At 44.2% G+C, this 13704-nt stretch overlaps 1 protein-coding gene across 6 annotated transcripts in view; it reads left to right on the top strand.

Moving 5' to 3' along the window:
* MAST2 (microtubule associated serine/threonine kinase 2) overlaps window positions 1–13704 on the top strand; it is a 309029-nt gene that overhangs the window by 26373 nt on the left and 268952 nt on the right. For 5 of the 6 annotated variants that reach the window (XM_075935888.1, XM_075935891.1, XM_075935889.1 and 2 more), the window contains exons 2-3: window positions 3299–3446; window positions 11303–11445. In XM_075935888.1, coding sequence (XP_075792003.1) covers window positions 3299–3446; window positions 11303–11445 — 291 coding nt within the window. Of the gene's footprint in view, window positions 1–3298; window positions 3447–11302; window positions 11446–13704 lie in introns of those variants that run through there. The other variant, XM_075935895.1, reaches the window with a different exon arrangement.

Raw genomic sequence — 13704 nt, forward strand, 5'->3', positions numbered from 1 at the left:
TATTTTTCTTCTGGTTCCTAGCACTTTAAACAAGCAGCATTCAAAAATTACTTATCTACATTTAATCTCTTCCTCCCCTCCCCATCTTATTAAAAGGTATATTAGAACCAATAGTTAGCTGGTATAAATCAGCAAGGCTCTATTGGATTTGCCATGTTGAGCTTTTGATCCATAAACATTCTAAAATAAGTTCATTTCCAGTTCTGTAGATGGTAGCTCAATTAGGGATGAAACTGTTGTCATTGTAATCTTTTTCTCTTCAACCTGACATGCTTCTTAAAGAGTTTAATAGTCTGTTAAGCACTCCTAATTTATCCAAACTTTTTCTGTTCAGCAGACTGTTCAGCATACTCCCAAAATCCTACAGAACATCAGACAGTAAAAGAAGTGGGAGTTGGTTACTTGGATTTTTGTCACCTATTTCCTCTTTTCCAGTGTGTGCTCAGTATTGGACTGATTTCTCCAAGTCTGTGGTTGGCTGATGGATCTATATAAAGGGCTTGAATATTTTTTGCCTCCAATACGCAGAGACCATAATATTTAGTGTCTAGCAAAGTTATACATATTAAGCACACAGGCTCATCCTTTGAAAGTGCAGGTTTCTTTGAGGATGAGGACTGCTAAATCAGATATGGAGTGATTGCTTTGTGAAAAGTGTTCACCTGCAGGTGATAAGGGTTTTTTCATCATTTTCCTGTGTGACTTCATTTGAAAGCATACTGATTGTTTGGTTTCACCCACATAGTTGTTGTGCCTTGTAGTCTCTCTGACATAGGTAGTTTATCTGTGCTTTTTGCTATTTTTGCTCATTTGTTGCTTTTGAAAAATTAGGTAATTCAGAAAAGATTCCCTAGGTGTCAATATTATATGGGTTCTGAGTTGCATTAGGATTCAAGTCTGAAAGGTGTTGTGTGCTCTCTTGGAAGGATGTGGACTCCTTTAACTCCTATTGGTTTAAAAAAAAAATTAAAGGTACTGAACCTCTCATGGATCAGCTGTTTAGCTGGCTTTTCATAAAATCCATGCTCTATCAGTAACTTTCAGATGGACATTGAATTTGACTTTGCTTAGAACTTCCTGATTTGTTCAAAAACTTGTTTGGTTTAGAGCCTGATATTTTCTAAACCAAACTTGTTTTTTAATGCGTGGTCTGTTGAGAAATTTACTTTACACTCCTATTATGCTACTAATTCTCTGCAAAAGAGGTGCCAGAGGAACTCTTCTAGAAAAGAGGCTATATAAATTTACTCCACCTCATTGGGTAAAATCTTCATGATAACTTAAAAATAGAGAAAACATTTTGGTCACATTACTGTTGGGAAGAGAAGAAGGAATGATTCCCTTACTCAGGTGCTCACTGGATAAGGATCATCTTTTTGATGTGGAATTAGTGTTGACATGACCTATGAAGGGTAAATAATTACACAGTATTTATGGTGTGTTATAATATCTAGTTTCAATTTCTCTTAGGCACATTACTCCTAAACAGAATGGATAGAATAAATATTCAGTTGGTCACATGGAAGTTAGAAAAGTCTGAGATCCTTTTAAAGACGCTGAGAGATGCTTTTGAAGGAAATGGATTGCATGGAAATGTCCACTTGATCCTGAATTTTATTAATCTTTTTTTCTTTTCCACACACAAGCACAATTCCATAGGAAGATGAGAAACCCATTAAGGGTCCCTTAAACTTGGGGAGAAATTTTTTTTCAGATCCAGTATTATTTTTTGATAGTGATCGTGTATCCCTGATAGGACTGGGGCCTTACTGTGCTAGGCTCTGTACAAATATGTATAATGCTGTGGATGTGACCACACTTCAAGGAAATTTGATTGTAATGGAAACAGTAAGAATAGATGAACATGAACTCCACTTACATCCTGTAATATCCAATATGGATTTTGTTAAGAACCGTTAATGCCAGACAAACCTCCTTTTCTTCTTTGACAGTATTATTGATGCAATGGATGGGAGATTTATATCTGCAGATATGCACAGATTTTCAGAGCTGTAGTGATAACAAGAAAGATTTTGAAGTGGCCCTGGACCGCCCAGGAAGTGGCAGAGCTTCAGATGGAAGGGGCAGAGCCAGGACACTGCAGTGCTTCCCCGCCCACAGTCCCCGATTGGCCTGTGGGTAGGGAGCGCATGAAGGGTTCGCCCCTGTCCCTGCAGAAAGAACCGTCAGCTGTTCTGAACAGCTGGCTGTTCCCTTTGGGCATCTGGGCCCCTGGAGGGTGGGAGGAGATTACATGTGTTCCCCTCTGCTCTCAGGTTAATAAGGGCTTGGGGGCAGGGAGAGCACATGACGTTTGCCCCTGCCCTGTAAGGGAGTGCTGCGCTTAGTCACCCACCAGCTGAGCAGCAGCTGGCAGTTGACTGTAAGTGCCGAGGTCCTTGCAGGGCAGGAGGAGACTTTGCACATTCCCCCCACTCCATGCCATGGGCTCAGTTATTCATGAAGCACATGGCAAGGCTGGCAGGCTGTATGGGAAACATTTTAAGCTCTACAGGCAGGCAGGCTAGTTTGGCAGCTGACAAGTAAGTCTCTTGACCACAGCCTGTTTCTGGCACCCCAATTGTTTCCTGCCCCATCTCTCTGCCCCCCCCCACTCAATATACTCAAACCCTCTCTCCCCCTCTTACATTGATTCCCTGCTCCCAGATCTGGCACCCCAATCTCCTGCCCCAGATGACAGTCCCCTCCTACTGTAGGTCATATCCCCAAACACCTGCGCTCCAGTCGCCTGCTCTAGGTCACAACCGCCTGCTTCATGCCAACTCCCTCCCAGACTCCAGTCTCCATCCTGCACCCCAGTCCCTTACCCCAAGCTTCCTTCTGCACCCAACTTCCATCCCAGACCCCACATCTTCATTAATATCATGGAAGAGTGCAGCCCTCTACCACTTTGTAGAATCTTGGAGTGGCACCCCGTCAAAAATTATTGCCTGCTCCTGCTATATACTGATTCTAGCCGTCCTTTGAAAGGCTTATTCTCACTTACGTGTGGCCTGCAACTGATTATTCTGTGGGTCAGCAGCCCTTGACTCAAAGTTCCCCACCCCCGATTTAAAGGACCTGGGGCTCTAGCCACTATCGCTGCCACAGTAGTTGTGGTGGCAGCCTGGAGCCCCTTTAAATCACTGGGCCCTGGGGCAATTGCTTCCTCTGTCTCCCCTTGTCAGCAGGCCTGGATGGACCATTCCTATGTGATTAGTGGGCAGGCAAATTGTCTGTTGTCTGAAACCTGTTGCCTTGTGTCTTAAAGACATTTGTTTGTGTTGTTTTCTTCAAGGATGTGGTAACAGAACCAACTCCATTATTCTGCAGAAAGCTCAGTAACCCTGACATCTTTTCATCTTCTGGGAAAATGAAACTTCATCGCCAGCTAAGTCAAGATGACTGCAAACTGCGAAGGGGTAGCCTGGCCAGCTCTCTGTCTGGTAAGCTGCTTTATATGGTACACTGTTGATAATTGATGCACTATCAAATGAAGTTGCTTAAATAACTTGTCTTCCTGTGAAACCAAAGAGTCATTAATTGTTGGCGTTGTGCTTGCTGCTGTGCAAAACACAGAGGAGGATACAATTGCTGCTGAGCGGAAGTAAAAAAAGAAAAACCAACCCAAACCAACAGAATAGTTTGTTTTGTGTTAGTGAGATTGTAGTATGGCGGAGTAATTGTGCCTACCCATCTGGCTTAGAAGGAGGCCACCCCATCCTCAGTACGTCACCAGGGTTGCAGCCTGCAGAGAGAGTGGGGGGAGAAATTATCAGAGTAGATCAGCACTTCTGGAACCGGGCCACGAATCCACCACTCCATGTTTATGAGCTGCAGGTAAAGGAGCTATTGGGGGAAGTGAGCCTTTAGCCCATTTTTCTCTTCCCTGAACCTCCTCTTTTGCTCCTCTTACTTGTAGAGCCCAGAGCACCACCTGTACCTCGTAGAGACGTTAAATTGCGGTTAATTGAATAGTCAATTAACCTCATGAATTCTTATTGGTTACTTGACTATTCTATAGTCACTGAGGGTGAGGCCGGAAGCTAGTGCACTCCAGCCCCACTCCTGAGAAGACCCCTGTCACTCCGCACTGCTGCATTTGTATCGTGGTTTACCAGGTGGGAGCTGGTCCATGAGGGGAGCCAGTTTAAAAACCAGCTCCCTTTGTGGACTGGCTGCCTGTCGTCCTGCATTGCTGCCTCTGATACATAGGCAGCAGCGTGGGGTGGCAGCAGCCCCTGTCCAGGGGTGGGGTCTGAGTTCCAACTTGCGCTGGGTCCAGGAGCTGAGCTGGGCTGCCTGCCTGCCTGGCTCCTAATACACTTTAAATGCAGAACCGCAGCAGGGGTAGGTCCTTGACTTGGTGCAAGCCGGGATTGAGCCAGGCTGCTGGCCAGTGTGCTAACAAATGTATTGGCGGGGCGGGGGATGTGAAGGATGATGTATAGAGCCCATAGCATAAACCTATAAACTTTTGCTTATTGGTTAATCAATTAATCGACTACACTATTACATCCCTAGTACCCCCAGCACCTGGTGGGCAGGCAGCACAGTAGGAGTGCGCTCAGTGCCATCCAGCTGAGCGGCATAGTGTGGCCGTGACTCCAGCCCTGGTGGCCCTTGTTTTGGGTCTTGTGAACATCAGCCGCTCTGCCACGGAAAAACAGGAGGAAACCAGATCCAGGCAGAGGAGACCTGGGGGTGGAACATGGGTGGGGCCATGGCAAGCTGGGCAGAAACAGCCTTCCGCAACCTATGCTAACAATACCTATGGGTGGTCTGTATCATCTTGCAGGCCTGTAATGGACAGCAGTCAGTCTAAACCTGTCAAATGAAGAAAGCTCCATTTTTGGAACCTTGTGAGCACTTTGTCCTGACCCTCCAGCATAAAGACAGGAATGAGGCCTGCTTACTGGGTCCAAGAGCAGGTTACGATGGTCATTTGGAAGCCCCTATCTGACAATGCTACAGGTCCATTGGCAAAGAGTTACATGCTGGAAAATCTACTGAGAGTAAAGTGGAGGCAATTAGAAATGTGGTTTGCCTTTGATACTTTTGGCCCCCATTACGGTAATACCTTCATATTCAGCACTTCATAATCCTTGTGATTTAGCTATTCTTAGAACATCTAAAAGTTAAGAACATAAGTAATTTGTCTCCTGCCATACTTCTCCAGCCTTTGACAAACAGAGGCCAGAGGGACCATTCCTTACCACCTGGCTAATAGCCTTTTATGGACCTAACCTTCATGAATTTATTAAACTCAGTTATAATCCTAGCCTTCACAGCCTCCTCTGGCAAGGAGTTCCACAAGTTGGCTGTGTGAAGAAGAACTTTCTTTATTAGTTTTTAAACCTGCTACCCATTAATTTCATCTGGTGTCCTCTAGTTCTTATATTATGGGAACAAGTAAATAACTTTTCCTTATTCACCCTGTCCACACCACTCATGATTTTATATACCTCTACCATATCCCCCCTCAGCCTCCTCTTTTCTATACTGAAAAGTCCCAGTCTCTTTAGCCTCTCTTCGTATGGGACCCGTTCCAAACCCCTAATCATTTTAGTTGCCCTTTTCTGAACCTTTTCTAATGCCAAAATAACTTTTTTGAGGTGAGGATACCACATCTGTACTCAGTATTCAAGATGTGTGCGTACTACAGTTTTATATGGGGCAGTAAGATATTCTTAGTCTTCTTTTCTATCCCTTTTTTAATAATTCCTAGCATCCTATTTGCGTTTTTGACTGCCGTTGCACACTGCGTGAACGTTTTTCAGAGAACTATCCACGATAACTCCAGGATCTCTTTCCTGATTAGTTATAGCTAAATTAGACCCCATCATATTGTATGTATAGTTGGGGTTATTTTTTCCAATGTGCATTACTTTACACTTATCCACATTAAATTTCATTTGCCATTTTGTTGCCCAATCACTCAGTTTGGTGAGATCTTTTTGAAGTTCTTCACAGTCTACTTTGGTCTTGACTATCTTAAACAGCTTAGAATCGTCTGCAAACTTTGCCACCTCACTGCTGACCCCTTTCTCTAGATCGTTTATGAATAAGTTGAATAGGATTGGTCCTACGACTGACCCTTTGGGAACACCACTAGTTACCCCTCTCCATTCTGAAAATTTACCATTTATTCCTACCCTTTGTTTCCTGTCTTTTTTTAACCAGTTCTCAATCCATGAAAGGACCTTCCCTCTTATCCCATGACAACCTAATTTACACAAGAGCTTTTGGTGAGGGACCTTGTCAAAGGCTTTCTGGAAATCTAAGTATACTGTATCTACTGGTTCCCCCTTGTCCACATGTTTGTTAACCCCTTCAAAGAATTCTAATAGAGTAGTAAGACATGATTTCCCTTTGAAACCAATCAATTGTTGTTTTTTTCTGTAACAGACTAACCTGGCTACCCCTTGAAGCTTCTTTTAATTTCTGTTTAACTAACCACCTCATTTTTGCGTAATTCCCCTTTTTGAAATTAAATGCCAGAGTTTTGGACTGCTGAGGTGGTCTTCCCACCACTGCAATGTTAAATGTTGTTATATTATGGTCACTATTCCCAAGCGGTCCTGTAGCAGTTACCTCCTGGACCAAATCCTGCGCTCCACTCAGTACTAAATTGAGAATTGCCTCTCCCGTTGTGGGTTCCTGTACCAGCTGCTCCAAGAAGCAGTCATTTAAGGCATCCAGAAATTTTATCTCTGCATCTTGTCCTGAGGTGACATGTACCCAGTCAATATGGGGATAATTGAAATCCCCCATTATTATTGAGTTTTTTATTTTGATAGCCTCTCTAAACTCCCTGAGCATTTCAACGTCAGTATCACTGTCCTGGTAAGGTGGTCGATAATATATCCCTACTGCTATACAGGCAGTCCCCGAGTTACACGGATCCAACTTATGTTGGATCCGCAGTTACGAACGGGAATTTTCTCGCCCCGGAGGACTGGAGCTGCGGGACGCCTGGTCCCGCTGCCCGCCTCCTCCGGGGCGAGAAAAACTGCTCCCCGTCTCCCTGGGGGAGCCAGCAGACCAGGGAGACGCTGAGCAAAGTGGCGGAGGACCCGGGCCGGACCCACGGCGCTTCCGGCTGATCTGGAAGCGCCGCGGGTCCGGCCCGGGTCCTCTGTCGCTTTGCTCAGCGTCTCCCTGGTCTGCTGGGGGGGGACGCAGCTTGTGCCCCCCCCCCCCCCAGCAGACCAGGGAGACGTGGAGCAAAGCCCGGGGCCTGTGGTAGAGCAGGTGGGGTGCTGCCGGTTGGTCCCGCAGCACCGCTCCTTGGCGCTACTGGACCAACCCGGCAGCACCCCAGCTGCTCTGCCCCAGGAGTCCTGATTCAGCCGCTGCTGATCAGTTTCAGCAGCGGCTGAATCAGGATGCCTGGGACAGAGCAGCTGGGGTGCTGCTGGGTTGGTCCAGTAGCGCCGAGGAGCGGCTGCGCTACTGGACCAACCCAGCAGCACCCGAGCTGCTCTGCCCCAGGTGTCCCCAAGTCAGCAACTGCTGAAACTGACCAGCGGCTGACTACAGGAAGCCCGAGGCAGAGCTGCTCTGCCCCGGGCTTCCTGGAATCAGCTGCTGATCAGTTTCAGCAGCAGCTGACTTGGGGACGCCTGGGGTTCTTAAGTTGAATCTGTATGTAAGTCGGAACTGGCGTCCAGATTCAGCCGCTGTTGAAACTGATCAGTTTCAGCAGCGGCTAAATCTGGATGCCAGTTCCGACTTACATACAGATTCAACTTAAGAACAAACCTACAGTCCCTATCTTGTACATAACCCGGGGACTGCCTGTATTCTTATTAGAGCATGGAATTACTATCCATAATGATTCTATGGAACATGTTGATTCATTTAATATTTTTACTTCATTTGATTCGACATTATCTTTCACATATAGTGCTACTCTGCTGCCCGCATGACCTATTCTGTTCTTCCGATATATTTTTATATCCCAGTATGATTATGTCCCACTGAATGTCCTCATTCCACTAGGTTTCTGTGATGCCTCTTATGTCAATCTTCTCCTTTAATACGAGGTACTGTAGTTCACTGATCTTATTATTTAGACTTCTAGCATTTGTGTAGAAGCACTTTAAAAAAAATTGCCACTGTTTATTTGTCTGCCCTTCCCTGATATATTAGATTCTTTTATATGTGATTGTTTCTTGTCTGATCTGGCCCATGCTTTATCGTCTCCCCTCCTCTCTTTCTGACTAAAACCTAGAGAATCTACATCAATGGACTCTCCTCTAAGAGAAGTCTCCGTCCGATCCATGTGCTCCTCCGCACCAATCGGCTTTCCCCCATCTCTTAGTTTAAAAACTGCTCTTCAAGCTTTTTAATATGTAGTGCCAGCATTCTGGATCCACCTTGGGTTTGATGGAGCCCATCCTTCCTGTATAGGCTCCCCCTCTCCCAAAAGTGTCCTCCGTTCCTAACAAATCTAAACCCCTCCTCTCTACACCATCGTCTCATCCATGCATTGAGACTCTGAAGCTCTGCCTGCCTACATGGCCCTGTGCATGGAACAGGAAGCATTTCTGAGAATGCCACCATAGAGGTCCTGGATTTCAGTCTCCTTCCTAGGAGCCTAAATTTGGCCTCCAGGACATTTCTCCTACTCTTCCCTACGTCATTCGTACCTACGTGTATTACAACCACTGGCTCCTCCCCAGCACTACACATAAGTCTATCTAGATGCCTTGAGAGATCCGCAATCTTTGTACCAGCGACGGGGAGTCCTGTGGCACCTTATAGACTAACTGAAGTGTAGGAGCATAAGCTTTTGTGGGCAAAGACCCACTTCGTCAGATGCATGTAGTGGAAATTTCCAGAGGCAGGTATAAATATGCAGGCCAGGATCAGGCTGGAGATGACGAGGTGGATCCAATAAAGGAGGATGAGGCCCACTTCTAGCAGCTGATCTGGAGGTGTGAATTCCAAGAGAACAGAAGCTGCTTTTGTAGTTAGCGAGCCATTCACAGTCTTTGTTTAATCCAGAGTTGATTGTGTCAAACTTAAAGATGAACTGTAGCTCAGCAGTTTCTCTTTGAAGTCTGGTCCTGAAGTTTTTTTGCTGCAGGATGGCTACTTTTAGATCTGCAATTGTGTGTCCAGGAAGATTGAAGTGTTCCCCTACAGGTTTTTGTATGTTGCCATTCCTAATATCAGATTTGTGTCCATTGATTCTTTTACGTAGGGACTGTCCTGTTTGGCCGATGTATATAGCAGTGGGGCATTGTTGGCACATGATGGCATATATTACGTTGGTAGATGTGCAGGAGAATGTACCAGTGACAGTATGGCTGATCTGGTTAGGTCCTGTGATGGTGTTGCTGGTGTAGATATGTGGGCAGAGTTGGCACCGAGGTTTGTTGCAAGGATTGGTTACTCAGGAACCAATTTGAGGAAGTGGGTCTGGCCCACGAAAGCTCATCATCTAATAAACCATCTCGTTAGTCTTTAAAGTGCTACATTGTCCTGCATTTTGCTTCAGTTCATCTTTAAGTTTGACACAATCAACTCTGGATTAAACAAAGACTGTGAATGGCTCGCTAACTACAAAAGCAGCTTCTGCTCTCTTGGAATTCACACCTCCAGATCAGCTGCTAGAAGTGGGCCTCATCCTCTTTGATTGGATCCACCTCATCATCTCCAGCCTGATCCTGGCCTGCATATTTATACCTGCCTCTGGAAATTTCCACTACATGCATCTGACGAAGTGGGTCTTTGCCCACGAAAGCTTATGCTCCTACACTTCAGTTAGTCTATAAGGTGCCACAGGACTCCTCGTCGCTTTTGCAGATTCAGACTAACACGGCTACACCTCTGATACTTGACAATCTTTGCACCAGGCAGGCAAGTCAACATATGGTTCTCTCGGTCATCACAAACCCAACTATCTATGTTTCTAATGATCGAATCATCCACTACTAACACCTGCCTCTTCCAGCAACTGATGTTCCCTCCCCCGGAGAGGTATCCTCAGTGCAAGAGGATACCATAAGGAGGGTCCCAACTATGGGATGGTTTGCCTCTGCTCCCATTGATTGCTCTCTTCCCCTGAGCCTTTCATCCTCCTTAACAGTGCTGGGGCTGTCAGACTAGAGGTGGGACGGTACTACAGTGTCCCAGAAACCCTCATCAACATACCTCTCGGTCTCTCTTAGCTCCTCCAGTTCAGCCACCCTGGCCTCCAAAGCCCGATCTCGGTCTCTGAGGGTCAGGAACTCCTTCCACCGGGTGCACACACAGGCCCACCCGCCCACAGGGCAGGTAATCATACATGTTACACTCAATGCAATAAACAGGATAGCCCCCACTCTGCTGCTGGACTTCTGTCTTACATGATTTTGTTGTTCTGTATTTATGTAATGCAGTAAAACTATAGGCTCTGCTTCATTTTCGAACTATGCATGGGGATCTAGTAGATGTTGGTGAGCTTGGACATAGCAGTTTTGGGATTCTTGAAATGTGAGTAACAGGGACATTGCACTCTGTCTATGCCAAAAAAGGGAAAGTAATTAACTATGGATAAAAGATAATGCTCAGATAAATTCTGACAAGCTTAATTAAGTAATAATAGAAACTATTTCAAAATAATGGAATGGCTGTGTAGACGCTCTCATTATTTCGCAGATATCTTGAAATAACGATGCAGTGTTGCTGCATTCTAAGAGAGAATGTAGACCAGTGGTCTCCAACCTTTTGGGGCTGCTGGGGGGGTGGGGGCGGCGCACGTGCTGTGTGCCTGGCTGCGGAGGCCGTGCACGTGCTGTGCGCCTGGGGGCGGGGGCGTAACAATAGTGTGGGCTGGACCTGATTACTCGGCATGCGCACATAAATGCCCCTGTGGGCGCCATGGTGCCCGCGGGCACCGCGTTAGTGACCCCTGATGTAGACCATGGCCCTAGCATGGGGAAGACTGACTGAAAAAGATGTTGGGGTCATGGGGGGTAATCAGCTGACCATGAGCTCTGAGTGTGATTCTGTGATAAAAATAACTGATCTGATCCTGGGATTCATACGCAAGGGAATCTTGAGTAGGAGTATAAATGTTTTTACCGCTGTATAGGGCATTGTTGCGATCACTGCTAGACTGTGTCCAGATCTAGTGTTGCTAATTCAAGAAGGAAGTTGATAAATCAGAAAGGGTTCGAAGAAGAGACTTGAAAATGGTTATGAATTAGAAAACCATTGGATTATACATTGCATTTGGTTAAGCATTGTATTATGTAACCTATACTTCATTAAACTAGTAAAAAGTTAAGACCATCTTTTGTTTTTAAAGGAAAGCAGCTGCTTCCGTTATCTAGCAGCGTGCACAGTGGAGTGGGACAATCAGTATGGCAGCCATCTGGTGAAACCTCAAACCTAGTACGCATGAGAAACCAGTCCCTGGGACAATCTGCTCCTTCTCTTACTGCTGGTTTGGTGAGTCTGAGAATATTTTCTGTTTTTCTGCTTTCCAAATAAAACTACGTAGAGCAAAGTTCTTCAATAACTTTTCTATTAGAATAAATCGACCCTTTATCATGATTAGAGCTGCCAGGAAAAAATGCAATATTTTAGCTTGCTTTGGACACCTGTCTCCTGGGAATGCCCAATTCCCCAGGCAGCCAGCTTTCCTGTTTGTCTGGCTTGTTTCCATGAGAAGTTTTATCAGAATTGACACATTCCCATGGAATGTGTCAATTCCCTGGAATCTGCGTTTTCCTGCTGAGAAGTCAGAATTTTTGACCAGCTAGTCCTGATGGCTTTTGATACCGTACTTTCTGACATGGATACGTTTGGTTCTTAATGTTCCTTTCTTCTTAAGTACTATAATTGACAAAGTATCTGGGGAAAAAAATGTAAAATTACAAAACTGGGGAAGAAATGAGAATTATCCTTTGATTTCCATTTACAGATGCATGGTCAATAGCTCTCCTGTACTTAGGAGCACACATATTAGTAGGCTTTATTCCCATTTTCAGAGACCATTTACAGTATATCATGTGTTTGTATAGGCCACCCAAGATAGAATTTTGGTGTGTCAAGCTCATTCTTTTTTCAGGTTATATAACTTGGTAATATATACGGTGGGATTGGTTTAATAAAAAGACAGATTTGAAAAAGAAGTACAGTGATGTATCCTTTGTATAATTTAGATTGTAAGTCCTCTGGGCCAGTGGCTATGACTTCACATTACACGGCATCTAGTACACCGCAGTAGTGAGAGTGAACGGTAACAGCCTGACAATATTCTGAAATATCTTAAATAAACCTTTTAGAATTAAGATAAGCTTTATTGAGTGAACACATACATTATATTAAAACTGAAATTGTATACATGGTGTTGTGGATTTTGATGTAGCTTCTCTAAAAGGGATGAGGGATGCTAATAAGCTTCCTCTGTTATCAGTGTTTGAAGCCACTCCCTTGGGGAGATGTGTATACTAGTTTACACTGGATTCTCCAGAGACTAACAGACAAAGATGGACTTTTGGATAGAAAGTTTGAGTTGAAGCTGATTGAGTGCATTCCCTTCATCCTGATCCAGACAACTGGCAGGACTCTTGGTTCACAAAGGGCCCCAATTCTTAGGACAGGGTTGGAAGAACAGCCTGCCAGCATTTAATGCAAGGAGGTGTCTGATAAGCTTATTAGCATATGAGTTTTATTGGTTTTAATGTTTTTTTTGTCTGTAATGAGTTTTATATTAAGAATGATAAAGATTTGTGGACAATCACCCTGAAGGGAAGCAAGCAGGTCAGTTTAGCAAGGCTGCCTTTGCTGTGAAATACAGAATGAACAAAGGGAACTATACAGCCTAGGAATACCTCAATCAAAAGGAGGAGAAATGTGGGTCTCCAATCAAAGGCAATGGCTGAGGAGCTGGAAGACAAGAGTGGGTGCCTTTGCTGAACAACTGAGGGGAAATACAAGTGCAGTTGCCCCGAGTTGTGAAAAAAGCCAAATCCTAAACTGGATTCAACATGAATACATAACTTCTCAGCTCTAGGAAAGGCCAAGTTATGGAAATTTGGACACATGTTAGTATCTTATTTTTTTTTGGAAGTGACATATATCTGGCTTCAAATGGACAGTTTAAAGATGTAAATTTCATTTTGAAGAACAAAAGCTATGCGTTTTCATTACTGATAATTTTGATTGTAAAATGAAGTGTTTGCACATAACATAGTTTTAATCTATGTCCATTAGTCATGTCAGTGGACTGACATGTTTATTTGGTTTAATTGTACTCTGGCTTAGTTTGGTGGCTGTCTACAGACCTGGTTCTACTAGTGTTTCTCTTAGATATATAATCTTTCTTAGGGGTTGTAACTTTTCTGTAACAAAACAAAGAAAAAATGCTCTGACTAGTATCTTGGCATCCAACTGCTGATTTCAGGATTAGTTCTACATCATGCACAAATGAAACGGGCTATTTTTATAAATAAAAAAAAACTGTGGAGGTGTTTAGTTCTAGACTGCTGCTTTATTAGTGTTCTTAAGTTAACTATTGAGTTAGTGGAGGTAACTTTTTTTATACTATTTAATGGGTTTCCAGAAATGCTAACTCATAACCACTTCATATTAAATAGTGATATGATAAATTTTTACTCTTTGGCGCTATTGGCACTTTCTGTAATATTTACTGAAGGACCTAGAAATTAAATTTGTTACCAAGTAACTTTTCTAAAGGTGTGC

The sequence above is a fragment of the Pelodiscus sinensis genome, chromosome 9, assembly GCF_049634645.1.
Source record: "Pelodiscus sinensis isolate JC-2024 chromosome 9, ASM4963464v1, whole genome shotgun sequence".
Taxonomy (NCBI): Eukaryota; Metazoa; Chordata; order Testudines; family Trionychidae; genus Pelodiscus; species Pelodiscus sinensis.